Raw genomic sequence first — 16,067 nt, 5'->3', positions numbered from 1 at the left:
TGTTGTATTTATCACACAGTTGTATTCATCTGGGTTTTGAATGTAAGCCCTTATGTGCTCAGTGATGAGTCTATAATAATAATCACTGTGCGTTATCAAGAACCTGAAAAATGTTCCAGATGAGAACAATAAAAAAGCAATGTTCTCTTGCTGTTATACAGAGAGCTTATAGAGTACTTCTTCCATCAGTGTGTCTACAAGAGGCTGGAAACCCCGCCAATCTAGACACATGGCATGTTGCATGACGGGAGCTACTTTCTGTGCTCCACATCCTGTTATGTTTACTGCTTTTAATTAAGTTGGCTTTCCTGATGATACACTTTAGCTTTCCCATTGCAATTACAGCTGCATGAAGTGTCAGCAGGTGTGTGCTTACGGCAGTAATCTAGCTGTTGATTTATTCTTCCATTTGATTTGAAGCCGGCATGGAGGAAGAAGAGGGGAGGCAACATAATAGTTTTGCATGCTTCCAGGCACCTTGAATAGCTGGCATCATACAGAAATGGAGACCTGGACTCAGGCCAGGGCCACCAATTTAGCAGCAAGCAGCCTCAGGAAGAACCTGTTTGCGTATGTAGTTCAATGCAAGACTGTAAGCGCACAGTTTGTATCATGAAGGAAGACAGCAGTAATTATCAGACCATCTGTGTATAAAGGCATCAGAAACCCACCACCATTGCTCAGTCCTGTGGGTCCTTGAGCAATAATGGTACAAACTGTCACAGCTAGCTTCAATAGTCTGTGTCCTCATGGTGCTATATTCCTTGCTTCAAGTAAAGAACAAGATACCCTCAGTGTTGATGAGTTTTAAGCTAAAACAGGAGAGATTCAGGCTACACGTTGAGGAATTCTTTACAATGAGAGTGGTAAAACACTGGCACAGGTTGCTCAGAGAGGTGGTGGATGCACCATCCCTGGAGACATCCAAGGCCAGGCTGGATGTGGTTTTGGGCAACCTGATCCTAGTTGAAGATGACTCTCCTCATTGCAAGGGCGGGATGGACCAGATGAGCTTTGAAGGTCCTTCAAACCCAAACTGTTCTACTGTTCCGTGACTGGTTGAGGTTGTAGTCCTGACTGCTATAATCACCCAGCAACCACACACTTGAATTGGCTTCAGTGGATCAGTTATCCGAATTCGCAACTTGGGGAGAATAGGGCTACCAAACTGACAACCCACTCAACTTCCTAGGAGTGAGTCCTGAGGAGGGGAGAGGTATTTAATATCTCAGCCTTCAGAGGCAGTCAGGCAGGTGACTGACCTAATTTGAGATCTGAAGCTTGAATGATTTCAGAGTTGGAGGCTCACCAGCCATAGGCAGGTTATTCTGGGAAAGGTGAGGAAAAAGGAGAAGGCAGCAGTCTCTGTCTTCTGATGGAGTACTCCTCTGAAAGCAGGCTCTCCTCTGACTGAGGGAGAGCAGGGGGCCCAGTCCCACACTGCTCTCATTTCCAAATATGCAATAGTCGCTGTTGTGGCTTATAAGGAGTGAGCCTCAGTTTTTTCCAGCTGAGGCTCTTTGACCTGACATACACTTCAGAGCATTATGTCTTCCATGGCCCAGGCAAGAACCCTAACACAAGGCTGAGAATCAGTTTCTTATGGCTTCCTATACCTGGTTTGAGCTCTAGTGGGCAGCATCAAGGAGCGCTTGACCCCAAAGTCATCTTGAAGCGTCTAACCCTTACCACAGGGGGAGAACCATGGATTAAAAGACTTGGTGGCACCTCACTGTTGATCATTAGTTCCTGTGTCCTTCTCTGTGTTTGATCATGCAGTGGCTTGTGAAGAGGAAAACAAAAGACTGCTGAACATTACTGTGTTCAATTCAGGCAGATACAAATTCATAGACACCCATCGCCCCCTGCCAGCAGACTGCTTATGATCTCGCAAAGCAGTGATTAGATGCATTAGGACTGCTCGCCCACTGGGAGCAGCTTGAGATACCAAGGACTAATTGTCTGTTTAATAAGGGCCCCAATGATTCACTGGAAGTCCTCGTTCTTGTTGGTATGAGAAATTTGCACTTCCACCTCCAGAAAATTAAAACTCATCATACAGATTATCTATGGTTTACTTTTGCAGAGCCTTGAGCTATGCTGTTTCTCTGCTTTGTTCTGTGAAAGGCCTGCAGCCTACGTTGAGATACCGTGTACTGCCACCGTACCAAACCCAAATCACGACTGTTCTTGCTAGGTTCTACCACAGGAGGAACAGAGGACATTTCTAGATGGATGTGTGCTGGCCAGTATGCCATGTGGAGGGACTTGCTGCCTTTAGAGATAACAAGGAGAGTCCCTCTGTAGGGTGGCTTTCCTCTTGGGGTCTGAGAACTGGTGTTATAGCAAGCTGCTGGGTAGCAGAAGGCTTGTAGAAGGGTTAGTTTGATAGAAGCTAAGTTTGATAGAACACTTCTTACCACATCAGAAATGGGGGAGGATTTATCATATTCCACCCAGTTCTTGCACGGGGACAGTGTTTATAGGCTCTTTACCTAAAGAATAATTGAGAAATAATCCCTTTTCAGCTGTTGCCTGCTTCTGTTTTTAAAGTCTGTGTGAAGGACAGGAGTCGAGTATCTCATCTTATTGTAAGAGAGTTTAGTTTTGTCAAAGCAGACAGGAATCTAATCTGAGTAAATATTGTTTCTGTCTCTGTTGTTTCTACTATGTAGGAAAAAATGACCTGACAGCCCCTTTCCCTCTTCTGCTTTACGTTTCCTTAAGTTAAGGGCTGGGTGACATAGCAAGTACCTGGATAACTGTATCTCTAGTGCTGTTCTGGGTAGAGGCGGCAGTGTTTTGTTCTGGAGTACTGATGTTCCGTTCAGTGTTCATCTATGAAGCAGTTACACTTGTTTAGATAGTTACATATTTGCCAAAATCAGACTTACGTTTTACAAGGCACTGTTCTTGAGTGTGCTGAGAGATCATCTTTGCTACATGTAAGAAAAGAAATGCTTAGAACCTGTAACTGCAGTTGGAGTTGTGTCCCTGCTGAAAATTAGGCCATGTACACAGACATGCTAAGGGGACACAAGAAGCTCTAAAGCTAGGGCTGGAAAGTAGAGGTTGACTATCACTGCTCCGCCAGCCAAAGACCTTGCCTGTGTTACTGCTCCTCAAGCATTTAAGTGAATGCCAGTGGAGGGATGTGGCCTTTGGTTGCAGCATCTTTCTGGGGGGCGATTAAAATACTTCGGGACTCAGAAATAGTTACTTAGATGGGACTCCTGAGGGCAGGGCTGGACTCTGTTTTGATTTCCATGTTTAGTGGCTGTAGCAAAATGGATTCCTTGGGATAACAGCTCCACCATGTTTGTAGCATTAAGCTCTTCCACATTTCTGGTGGTCTTCACCATGTATGCAGTCAATAATCTGTGTTTTTCCTTGCACAGCAGCACAGGCAATGGTTTTGCTTTGAAAACGGCTTTTTATTGAAAGATGGAAATGTACATACAGAATGGCTGAAATGGATCAATGGTGAAATAAACTTGGTAGAAAAATAAGTCCCTCTCAGTTATGTGTTACAGCATCTATTGATCCTCGTTTCTCACCCTTCAGGTCTAGGTCTGAGTCTCGTGGCAGCAGTCCTGTTGAGCTCAGTGGCAACAGTCCTTACGGAGAGCACAGCCAAGACTGAGCTTCACCAGAACTGTTTCTGCTAGTCACTTTGTGGTGGTTGCCTGCTTTGCCTTTTTTTTTTTTGTTTCCTGGCTTGTTTGATTTTTCTCTGTTCAGCCTTGCTGTGTGCTGGCAGCTGAGTTCCAAACACATTAAATATTGAAAAAACCCCTTCAAACCTTTTGTCCTAGAACAAGTAAATACATATGCACGCTTCAGCTGTCTCCCCTCATCTCCTTAATGCTAGCAGACCTGAGCCTTCTGGCCTTGAGGGCTCAGCACTGAGTCTACCTGGAGGTGACCTAGCAGTCCACCCCTTCCAGTTCTTATGAGCATTTGTTGTTCTCCTTCTGGTTGTTTGCCATGCCAGTATTAGGATCCGAGCTGGGACTTCCTTGGAAATCTGATGCTACTGGCCATTTCCACAAAAATCTTTGTCTTCTGATTGTAATTTTGATCTATTGCTATATCCTCCTTTAAATAATTTCCTTGCTCCCTTTGGTTTTCCTCCCCTCGCTTCAAAAACTGCCAGTGCTGCTTGTTTTCCAGTGAGTCCCATTTTGCTTCCCAGATCTTACCTGTACATGCAGCAATGACTCAAGCTATGCCTGGCATGCAACCCTTTTGGGAATTAAAATCGGGCTTGTCTTCAGGACACTGGTTGGAAATCATGCACTTTACAGATACACTAACGGTTGTGGGGGGTTTGTGGTTTTCTTTCATTTCCTATCCTCTGTCTCTGTGTCTGTAGTTGGGTTCCTGCCACTACGTGTGGATTAACAATTTATGTTTTGTTTTACTCTTCCAAAAGGCATTGATAATCAATCATGTTAAATGTTAAATTGGGTTCTGGCACATATGATGCAAATGGTCTAGAGAGGGAAAACTAGAGAGCACTACATACAGCCTGTATTTCAAAGGTGTTGCTGGGGAATACCCACGTAAAGTGAGGACAGGGAATGTTGTCATACCAGTAAGGTCATGCAGTCTACTGGAGACTGTAATCCTTGCTTTCCCCCTTTAACATTTCCACTTTTCAGCAATTGCCAGTCAGGGAATTGTTTTTACATGCAGTTCTTTGCTGTGGCAGCTCTGCTAACAAGGGACTTGTTCAGCTGTGTAGATGTGGGTATAAATGGGAAAGAGCTTCTGGACCATTGCATTGAGCAACTATTATCCGCAGAACACCGGCTATTATCCACAGAACACCTGCAAGTACAGGGTTTGTTTGTGGGGTTTGGGTCATACCATATACCTTTACGTGAAACTTTGTGCTTTGCTTGTCCCTTAAGGAAAGAAATTCAGCATCATAACTTAAGTGTGAACCCCTACAGAAAGCTTGTCACTGTGATCTGACATGCAGCGTAGCTTAGGTCTCTGACACAGCAGTTCCTTGGTGTGCTAGCGGTGCAAGTCGTTGGGCATGCAGGTGCATTAATTTCATTCTACTGAATTATGAATGAAAAGATGTACCTTCTAAATCATAAATCACATTGTAGAGAGTTTTCAAAAGAGAGACCATATCCTTGGTGAAGTTGCAGATTAGCAACTAATGGGTCATGTCTTATGCCATGTAATGGGTTAAATTTTGATCAATGAAACAATCATTGCCCTAGGGAAATGCAGTTCTGGGGATCATCATTTATGTGTGAAAGAGGGAAACTGGCTTTAGAAAAGTTTTCTATAGGAGGTGGGCTTGGTCCAGTTCAGATTGGAAGTAAGGCTGATTCTTTTTCAACTGGCATTGGGCACAACCAGTCCTTCTCCATAAAACAGTGCCAAAACATAAGTATAACTTAAAAGATATGCATACCGGTTCAATAAATGTATGTGCATGTGTTTAATTGGGGGGGTTTATGAACCAGGGTCTTAATTCTGCTGGGATTTGCTGCGAGGCAGTAAAAGATATATCATCAAATACTGATATACCATCAAATGCAGATATACCATCAAATACTGATTACACTTAAGCTTGTATGTTACTCTGTTAATAAGCTGATTTTATTGTCATCTTTTGCCTGCTAATAAATCTAGGTTTTGTAAGTTAATTTTCTTGTAATTGGGATTGATGTTATTGAAGCTGTGGTGCTTTTTCATAGCACATTGAATCAAGAACAGGAGATCAGCAAATCTTTTGTGGTACCCTGACAGCAGTATCAGTAAACGGGCCATTTGTTCTTCCAGTCTTTTTTGGCGCTACTATCAAGTGGTGGGGAATACAAACAGCAGGTTGTTATCATAGCATCATCCTTGATTCCAGGCTTCTACATATGGGTACATGTGTCACTACGCACAGGCACACAAAATACAGCACCTGCGTGGGCACTGGGTAGAAGTGAACAGGTTACTTGAAGGGATTTCCGTCTGAGTTGTGATACTGGCTTAGCTTCACAGATCCACCCAGCAAATGCAGTGCTTAGCCTTGGATAAGTTGCCTCAGAAAGCTTACTGGCTATTAGAAAATGGAGCTTCTCTAAGCACAGCCTTAATGAGAGACTTCTTCATCCTTTGCGTCACTGTTTTCATCCATTTGAAAGTGTGATCATCTGTGTAGGGGATGAAACTTCTTTTTGATGGCCTGCTTGTTTGGCATTCAGTGGTCTCAGGAGCTTCATAAGCATTCAGCAGTTGAGCCTTTCTGTCTTCCAGCTGGTACTTTGGTCCTCTCTTGCTGGAAGAAAAGCTAAGCCACTGAGACTTTCAAACCGATGCTGACTTATAGCAGGGACAATTTAGACATTAAAAATTAAAAGTAAATTCAGGTATTGTACTCCTCATACAGACGCTGTTTTAATTTTGGTGGCTTCAATTACCATAATTATGTATTTTAAAAGAGCCTTTTTCCATCTCTTCTGGCTCTGGAGGAAACATGCAAAGTAAGCGAGGCAAGGGTGGGCAAGGGAGAAGTCTATGTTTGAGTTCAACTTTTAGTACAAGTTAAGCTCTTAGAGCCTGATCTGTGAAATGGCTCTGGTGCCAGGCATTGCTTGTGGTCAGGTGTATGTGTCTGTGCTGAGAGAGCCAGTGTGTGGAGGCAGAGACTGCTCACATCCCTAAAATCCTACTCTTTTTGGCTGGAATTGCCTCAAGAAGGGCTGCTAGGTTTATTGGCTCTGCTTCCTCTCTGCTTTTCTGGCCCAACAAAGTCCTTGCTGTGCAGCAGCAGCAAAAGGGACAAGCACCCATTGACATGGATGAGGTGCTCCAACCAAAAGCATGTTGAAGAACAGAAGGGGTACCATGACCACTGGCTTAACAGAAGACAGCTGCTGCCACCCCATTTTGTAAGGGGCCAGAACCTAACCATGCATTTAATGTATGTCTTGAAAGCTCCTGTTGGGGTGGGAAGGGGTGTGCTGCATTTGGGGAGCATGGAGGAAGTCTTAATTTCTTGATCCCGATGGGACTGAAGTTAATGCTGACTTACTAAATCTTGTTAGTAGTTTTGTGAGCTTTGAGTATGAGCAGTTGTTAGGGTCCTGACAAGCTTTAAAGCAGAAAGGTTGAATATGGGCTGCTTTTAGTTCCAGGGACAGCAAAGTGTGTGTTTTCTCTTTGGGCACAAGCATCTTACTCTTCTTGCGTCTCAGACTGGGTGCCTGAGTATCTTAATGGGCCTTCCCCTACTGATCATGTCAAGATCCTCTGGCTTGCTTAAATAAATCCTGCCTACTTGTCATCAGAAGAGTGGGTAACTCTTTTCACTTACAAAACAACTGATTATGTATCTATAGAGCATCCTTCTCTGGCCCCAATTAGAGGCTGAAGCCTATGTGACTTGACATATTTTGTGAGCAAAGGCTTGGTAATTGAGCGTGTAAATGTGTAATTGTCTGTACAATTATCCAATTGAGTCTTTTTTCTTCTTAGTTAGCATACAAAAACAGGAACACAGTCATGCAGGTGGGCAGATTTTCAAAACCCAGATGCTTAAACACGTGCTTCGAGCATACACATGTGAACACTGTTGAAAAGATTGATCCAGTTGTGTACCCTCCTCTTTTTCTTTTGATATGTTGATATGATAATCTGCGTATTTTCATCAAAGTCTGTCACATAGCATAGTTTTTGAGTTACCTCTCTCCTTTTTCCTAGTAAATATGTTTCATTGAGCAGTTACCATAGAAATTGTTCTGAGGTTGCTGTTAATGTGCTGGCTTTTAGTGAAGTGCTATCTTGTGCTTACAATAGTTGGTTCTGTAATACCTTTTAAATACCTTCTATTCCATATATGAAATATATGAAATGTGTTGGGGTTTTATTTTTTTGGAGGAAAGTCTTTTTATATAATGGGACGTGTTGGCAGTTGCAGTCCAGTGCAACTTTGGAGAAGCAAGAGATGCCATTAAATTTGCAAGTAACAGGAGGCTTGAAGTTTTCTCTGCACCCGGTGATTTCTCTGTTTGGAAGCTGCTGATTTGCAAAGAATGAGAGATCTGGCAGCTTTGACCTTGCAACTCTTGTCTGTTGCAGTGAGTAAAATCCCAAGTGGCTCATGTTTGAGGTCTGCAGTGTTCATTTAATGTGAAAGAAAACACAGTAATGCTGCTTTTCTTTATAACGTGTCCTTTCATATAGAATTAAACATTACATTCAGTCTTTTTGAGATGGCTTTAAAAGAAGTATACAGGAAGGTAGTTTCAGTAACATGCAAAAAGTTCCTGAATAGTGATAGAACTGTGCCATGGATGTGTACATGTGATTGACAACTTTATCTGGCCAAGGGTAGTCTGTTTATCAGTAGACCCACGGAATGGTTTAGGTTGGAAAGTCCAACCCCCCTATCATGGGCAGGGACATCTTTCAGTAGATCAGGTTGTTCAAAGCTACGTCCCAGCTGGTCTTGAACACCTGTGGGAGGCTTTGCCTCCCAAGCTCATGGCAGTGTTGTAAGTAATGCCTTGGACGGGGTGCAGACGGCATCAGAGTTGGGGATGCTGTTTTAATCTGAGTGACAACCACTCACCTAACACCCTTTTCTCTCTGTTTCTCTGCAGATGTCGCTCCTATGAGGATTGCTGTGGTTCAAGATGCTGTGTGAGAGCTCTCTCTATCCAGAGACTATGGTATTTTTGGTAGGTCAGGGTGTTTGGGGATTTTATGTCTATCCTGTTCTCGTTTTGTTTGTAGGACTTAAATCAGGGTGTTGCCAGCCTTAGTATTTTAAAGTAGGGTACAAATATGCACTGTCTGTACATATGAATGCAAGGAGTTTAGGTTTTTGCTTTAAAATTCTCCTGATGTAGTGAGAAAACATTTAAAAATAGAAGCTCCTTGTTTCAGGTTGACCTTTCCTGCTTCTGCTTTCTGGTAGGCTGTGCAGGCAACGGTCCCATTCCAGAATTGCTGAATTCCTTATGCGTGTCCCAGCTACTACCAAGCAGCAGCATTTGTCTGCTTTTGTTGAGCACTCAGTTTTAAAAGAGGATTGTATAAGGAGGATTGTGCATTTAGGCAGGGCTTAAGATATTCCTGCCAGCTGAATTGAGGCTTCAATTAAAAAGGAAGAGAAGTACATTTATGACTATGAGGATTTTACTGGAGATGACAGCAAGGCGAAAGAAGGCAGGAAGATCTGAGCTTGTGAAACCAAGCAGCTCAGTAATCTAGATAAAGCTTAAACTAAGCACTGTGTTATATGCATAATGAAAAAAATAAGGTAAATTCATTTTGGAGAGGAATTTAAGAAAGCACCTGAATAAAACCTTCTTATTGCAGGAGAGAGAAAGCAAAAGTTCTCCTAGAAAACATGAGTTTCAGGCATTTTTATGTAGAATTCAATTTGAAGACTGCTTAAAAGAAAAAAAAATCCTTCAAAATGGAAACGAATAAACACTGAAAACCAGAAGCCTGATCGTAATACAGAGATTTCCTGAAGCTGACTGTGGGATTTGGGTGTACAATCCTCACTGATATAACTGAGGAGCTCTGCATCTCAATCCCTGGGGGTGACGTTGTAAATCTCTGGTTTTCTGTTCAGAACAAATCCTTTGCAGGAACGCTGCCAAAAGGGAATGTATTAATATAGGCTTACGGAAACAGGACCTCCTTCTGCTCTCCTTTCCACTGTAAAAACAAGGACCAGAATCTGACCCTTTGCATGAAATACCACTCACTGCCATGCAGTATCACACTCTTCCTCTTGGGCACTTAGAAATGCTCCAGAGGAGATAAGCATGGTGTGTAGGCTTGCTTCTTGGCCAGCTTCAGTGGCTTCTGGCCATATTCCATGCTTTCCAGAAGAGCACTGTTGGCACTGCCTTCCAGTAAAAGGCCCTAAAATGAGGTGGCAATTACAGGCAGAAGAACCATTTGGGTTTATGGGAGCTTGATTCAGTCACTTGCATGTCTGATAATGGATCAATGAAACAGTGAAGCCACTGTCTGAAGAACAAAATCTTATGACCTGCCCTTGCTGCATGTGCCCGTTTCCATGGCACCCAGGCAAGGGAATCATGAGGACAGAGTAGTAGTCAGGTTGGAAAAGGGCCTGAGAAAAGAACTGAAGCAAAATGATGTCCTTTTCCTTGAGAATGTATATCCCATCTAGGAAGCACGAAGGAAAGCTTGTGATCTTCAGTGCCAAGTGCTTCAGTCTTCTGGATTGAGTTTAAGTGACAGCTACCATATTTCCCATTGGAAACAAAATTGCAGTGTTGAGTAATTTAAGAACATCTAAAAATCTTCTTTTAAGGTTAACTACCACAAACCTGGCCAGCCTGAATGCAGTAAGCGTGAGGCTTATGTCCAAGATACACGGTTTGAAACTGTACTAACCTGGAATTTCAGTTCAGCATCCTGGTGGCAAAGATCAGGTGTGAACCTGAACTTTCCAAAAGTTCAGGGGCATTTTAGTTTCAGATTTCTGTTGCACATAACAGAAAATATTGGACAATAGTACTAATTGCTGAAGAGGTCTATAATATATCCGTAAGTGCCTCATGAGTGCTATCTCAAATGACATAGACCCTTTTTCAAGAGACAATCTATCTTAAGAAACCCTGATAAAAGTTGTAGGCTGATGATTGCCAGATGATACTCTTGTTTCTCTCAGTGAACAGTCTGGGTATGAGAGCTGCCTATATGCAGATGGGTTTTGACTTCCCTTTTGTCTTTGCCTAGGTTCCTTTTGATGATGGGAGTTTTGTTCTGTTGCGGAGCTGGTTTCTTTATCCGAAGGCGGATGTACCCTCCTCCACTAGTAGAAGAACCTACTTTTAACGTGTCTTACACCAGACAACCAGTCAACACTGCATCAGGTCAGACACAGCTTGTTAAACAAGTTTCACTAATTTCTTCTATTTACCAAATCATTTTAAAAGGATGGGTTTGGGGGTTTTGTTTGTCTAGGTTTTGGAAACTGTGGGATTTGGACAAGGGATTGCACTGCATGAAGCCGTGCAGCTACCTCCTGTGATGGGTGAAGTCTTCTGCCTTTCAAACAGCATAATTCAGCTGCATTGTACTGAGTGGTTTCGAAACTCAGAATGACAGGACTTTCAGTTCCCTTCTGTTTTGGTTCCTAATACCTTTACAGCTGTCTGTACATGCATGGAAGGAGTCTAGCAAGTTCACACTTTTCAGCATAGACAAAACGATAGTGAAATTATATCCAAAATGAACAGTGACATGAAGAAAGATTTTTAAATACAGTTGGTAACATCTGTCAGAAGTGAAGGAAAGCCTAACGTTCTTCTTTCACAAGCTGGCTATCAAGTAGTCTCTTTTGGGTTTGCCTTCCATTCTCTGTGATACAATTTTTCTGCAGCAGACTGGTCCTTCTCCCCCTGTTAGTCTGGTTGCTGTCTCTCTGGCCAGTGATGGCTGTGAGCAACAGGAGGATCTACCTAGAGATAGCTCCTCTGGCAGTACTGCTTCCTAAGTTTCTTATTTCTTCCCCTCTAGCTGTTAGATAGTCCCAGTTGGGAGAATCCTGTGAAGTAAGACTCACCTGTAAGCAGATGTTTGTGCCTTATGGGAGCATTTTAAATCCAGCTCTCTCTAGTTGGGAGATCTTTTACAGTGCTGAGACTTTGAGTGCACACTCTGGTGCTTGCTTTCCTCCTGCCTCATCAAGGCCAACCAAGACATTTTTAACCACTCTCCAGATTGCATAAGTCAGTGCTAATTTGTGCCAGCAGAAGTACGCATGCAGGCATACTTCTGCACTGACACTTCTGCTCCCAGGCTGTCATTCTACTGCACATTGTATCAGAGGGAGCTGAAGCCAGAGCATAATTAAACCTTTTCTGACAACTGTTTCTTTTAATAGGCAGTTTGGTTTTGTTTCATACTGACTTGAGAGTGCTAATACAACTGGTTTGTAATGAGAAGGATGATCTCTCTGAAAATTTGGTGCTTCAAACCTCTCTATCAGAAATCGCCTTCTGAGCCATTACATCTCTGTGCAGTACTGCGGCTGCATCAAGGCAGCCTCCTTAGAAAAGTGTTCTAAAGCCCTTCTAGCTACCTATGACTGTGAGTGTTGTGCAGAGATGCAGCATTTGGGCTGTCCCTGCTGTTGTGCCAGCTATTGCATTCCCATGTGCCTTGTGCAGGCTGTGGAAATGCTCTTTTTTTGCATCCTTAAGTATGTACTCATAGACATGCATTTCCTCCCTCTTTCACAGGCCTAAATGGATAGAAAGATGTTACAGACACAAACTGACGCTTTATTCACCCTCTTTGTGTTTAAATCCTGAGAGTTGGGTTTTTTATAGGGCTTCCATTTAGCATCTGGTTTTCTGCTTGACTGAACAAGCATTTCCACAGAGAGTATTTATTTTTCAACAGTGGAGGGTTGGGGAGGAGCCAAAGTAACTAAAGTCATACTTTGAAGCCTGAAAAATGACCTCAAGATTATGTGAACAGGGACCATTTTTGGCTGGATTGGTGAATACCAGATTTAATTTTAGAGCAGTTTTGTGTTTTTTTGTGACACTTCATGGAACACGAGTTGTGGGTAAATTATAAAATGAGCACAAGTCCCTTGATGACCTGCTTATGCCACCTGCATCCAGACTGTTATTACTGTTACCTAAAAGCTTTGGCCTCTGAGCTAACCCCTCCAATTTGGGTTGTTGAGTGTTGGGGTTTTTTCGCTTTTATCCTGGGAATAACAGCAAAAAGCAATGGGAATGAGTAGTCAAACACGTTTGCATTTTCTGCTAGCTCCTCTTCCAGGTTTGGGGGCAGTAGCCAGAGTTCACTGTTGTGGTGGAGCACTTGAAATGTGGCTCCTTTCCCATCTCCCTCCCTCACCGCAGCATCTCCTGGCATCCCAGCAGCAACCTGGAAGTGGGAGGTGCTTTTTCTGTGGGCCTGACTGGGGAAATGTATTGAACACCTCAAGCAGCAGTTTGCAGACCTGGCGGTATCTTTCACTTCAGTCCTAACCTACACAGCCCCAAACTAGTAGTTCAGGTGTTAGAAAAGGTCGGGTCCCTTTGTAGACACTTAACAAATACTTACTGAGCTGATCCCATAAGGAAGTTGATACTCAGGTGTTGTTTCCTGCTGGGTTTAGTGAGCCGAAAATATATCTCAAAAGACTGGTGTCCACACTTGCTCCCTGTGTCCCCCCTCCAAGTTTTAATACTACACAGTAGTTTTAATGAAAACAGGTATTTTCCTCATGAGCAAGCTGCAGGGAGCTACCTCAACCTCTCCCATTTCCCCAGCAGAAACGTGGAGCTAGGCAGGATATAACTTAAACCCAAAAATGCTTAAAGAAAAATGCTACAGAAGAGGGTATTAGCTCAGACTGGGGAGAGGTAGGGCTCGGCTCCTGTTGGCAGCCTGCTTCTCCTGCAGCCATATGCTGATGCTACAGGTGGAAGCAGAACAAGGGCTTCTCATCACTGCAGCAAAGGGAAGGAGACTGCAGAGAAGCTTTTTGCACTCAGGCAACAGGAAAAACTACTGTGGTGGTGTGTTAAAGATTATTGTGTTAAGAAGGAAATAACTGCGTTGCTGATCTGCTTTCCCCCTGAGTGCCCAAACAAAGCTCTCTAGGCAGACACCCCAGGCCTGGGACAGTTTGTATCCCCAAGCCTTATGGCTTGACCTGTCTAATTTGATATCAGGACACCTTTTTGGGTTTGGTATGTAGCTCCTGGATGCTTAAAGTACTAAAGGATGGTGAAAGCTTCAATAGGCATTTATTTCTTCTGTAGCAATATTGAGTCCTAGTGTCACTAAGTCACAGAAAGGAATGATTGAGGGGAAAATCCCTTAGAGGCTGTGCTGTTATAGGAAGACCAGACTAGCTCCGAAAGAAGAAAACCTATTGCTCAGCCATGATGCCTTTTTTGTTTGTTCAAGACCAGCTTTATGTAAAGAGACAGAGAGAAAGGGAAGAAAACTAATTTACATCTTGAGATAGAGACACTCTGTGATTTTAATTGCTGGAATTAATTGCTTTAAGTTGTCTTCCACCAGCTGCTGCAATAGCTGAGGAGGGTTACACGCCCCCTTTGTTATTCCTCATGGCAGCAAGCTCTGTTACCCCTCATGTGTCACAGCTAAGGAATTCTGTGTTTGATCCTCCGTTTCCTTTCCTTGTCCCTACAGGCTCCAACATCGTTTCCTAAATTTAATCTGTGCAAAGCAATCTTATCCCATTGTGTTAGCCAGCCATAATTGGCTTCAACTTGAGGTTTTGCTTCATACATGCTTACTCCTTAGCTTTATCATTCCTAGAAGGGAAACTATCTATTTGAGATGCACTTTGGCTTACAGGCAGATCCAGTACACCACAGAATACTCTGAATCCCTTTTGCAAGGCTTGACCCCTGGGTCAGGGTTGCAGTGGAAACCCCTTTGTCTGTCTGTGATCCCACTCTTCTCTCTGCAGGCCAGCTTTTCTGTCTGGGGAACTGAGCAGAGCTCAGCGTTTTCCCTCTCAGCTGGTAGTCACTTGGGGCAGTGGTGCCCTTTGTTGTACTGAATGATTTCTATTGCATGCAAAATTGAACCTTTTTAGGGAAATCTCAAGAAGCCCTGCAAGCCTGGGTTTTCTTTGGAATGGGAAAGAGGTAGCTCCTTGTCTTTGCTCTGATGAGCACCATGAGAAAACCTGTCCAAGCATGCAGAGAACAGGCCCTGGGAGATCACAACCTGATGCTGTTGCTGATACCTTTTCTCTCTTTTCCTTTCTTTCAGGGTCACAACAACCTGGAGTGCCGTATTACACGGATCCAGGTGGACCTGTGATGAATCCCATGGCTATGGCTTTCCACGTCCAGCCCAATTCCCCGCAAGGAAACCCGGTTTACCCCCCACCACCTTCCTACTGCAACACACCACCTCCCCCTTACGAGCAGGTGGTGAAATCCTCCACGTGAGGACTCTCTGGCTCTCTGACCTGACTGTGTGAGAAGAAGGTGCCATTGTAAAATGACCGCGATGGAGGGCATCCACCCTTTTGAACACTTGCTAGTTCTGCAAGTTCTCTCTCCCTCCCTTCCCTGCACCTTCCCCATTTAAAGTTACTTGCAAAGGGGTGATTTTAAAGTTTTTTTCAGGTTTTTTTTTTTTCATTTTTTTCTCTCTCTTTTTTTTTTTTTAGTAGAAGTGGATTTTTTCTTTGTCTTCAAAATGAGAGAAGTTGTCTTTGTAATGCTTTTAATGGAAACCTATATTTAAAACCTGTATGTCTTTCTCTTTATTTATTGTTCACTTCAATCATGGGTTAAATTGCATCGTGTTAGGCTGTTGATAGCAGTTCTTTATGCAGTCCCAGAGTGATGACCCCATAGCACAAATGCCCTCATCTAAGGGAAATAGCAGAGAACAGAGGGTAGAAGTAGAAGAGGCAGGGCAATGCTTTTACCAGAAATGGTAACCACCATCTTTTTCTGTTACAATTTTGTTGTACAGTCTGGTTCTGTACACAACAGAAAGAGATGCTGTGATAGAAGTTGCTGTGACTGGAGCACCAGCATTGATCAAGTCATAGCAGAGGCTTTGCCAAGTGCCCTAGAAAAGAGGGAGTCATTACTTTAAACCATGCATCTAAAAAGTGGAGGACTGGGACTTGACCAGCACCTGGACTCTGCCTGTGTGACCAGCATCTTGCCTGAGTGGTTTTGACAGCAGTGAGATTGTATGAAACAGCCGATGACCTAAGTGTTGGTAGTGAGAGGGAGGTGTTATAACCTCAGTGATATTTGTGCTTGTGCCTCTCAACAGAACAGTTAGAAACACTGAAATATGTATCAGAGTTTTCTTCCCTAAATTGGGAAGTAAGAAAGAATGGAAGCCTGTAAATTTGCTCCCTTTGTTAATGGGGAGTTTCTCGTGCATATGCAGAGCCATGTTACTAATGAATGACAAAAAGAAGATGCCATCACCTTCTGCTTTTGAAGGACCTTCACAAGCAGCATAGCTGAGGGTTAAGAATCTGATACAGTCCTTTGGGTACCAGCTGAATGCTCACTGAC

At 43.3% G+C, this 16,067-nt stretch overlaps 1 protein-coding gene across 2 annotated transcripts in view; it reads left to right on the top strand.

The window, feature by feature from the left end:
* VOPP1 (VOPP1 WW domain binding protein) overlaps positions 1-15,272 on the top strand; it is a 64,785-nt gene extending 49,513 nt beyond the window's left edge. The window contains exons 1-4 of one of the 2 annotated variants that reach the window (XM_065665673.1): positions 8,488-8,513; positions 8,622-8,699; positions 10,747-10,883; positions 14,788-15,272. In XM_065665673.1, the coding sequence (XP_065521745.1) occupies positions 8,503-8,513; positions 8,622-8,699; positions 10,747-10,883; positions 14,788-14,969 (408 nt within the window). In that variant the 5' untranslated portion in view covers positions 8,488-8,502 and the 3' untranslated portion in view covers positions 14,970-15,272. Of the gene's footprint in view, positions 1-8,487; positions 8,514-8,621; positions 8,700-10,746; positions 10,884-14,787 lie in introns of those variants that run through there. The other variant, XM_065665672.1, reaches the window with a different exon arrangement.
* The last annotated feature ends 795 nt before the right edge of the window (positions 15,273-16,067 follow it).

This window comes from Lathamus discolor, chromosome 2, assembly GCF_037157495.1.
Source record: "Lathamus discolor isolate bLatDis1 chromosome 2, bLatDis1.hap1, whole genome shotgun sequence".
Taxonomy (NCBI): domain Eukaryota; kingdom Metazoa; phylum Chordata; class Aves; order Psittaciformes; family Psittacidae; genus Lathamus; species Lathamus discolor.
Note: the sequence above shows the minus strand (reverse complement) of the source record. Positions and strands in the feature narration are given on the sequence as shown.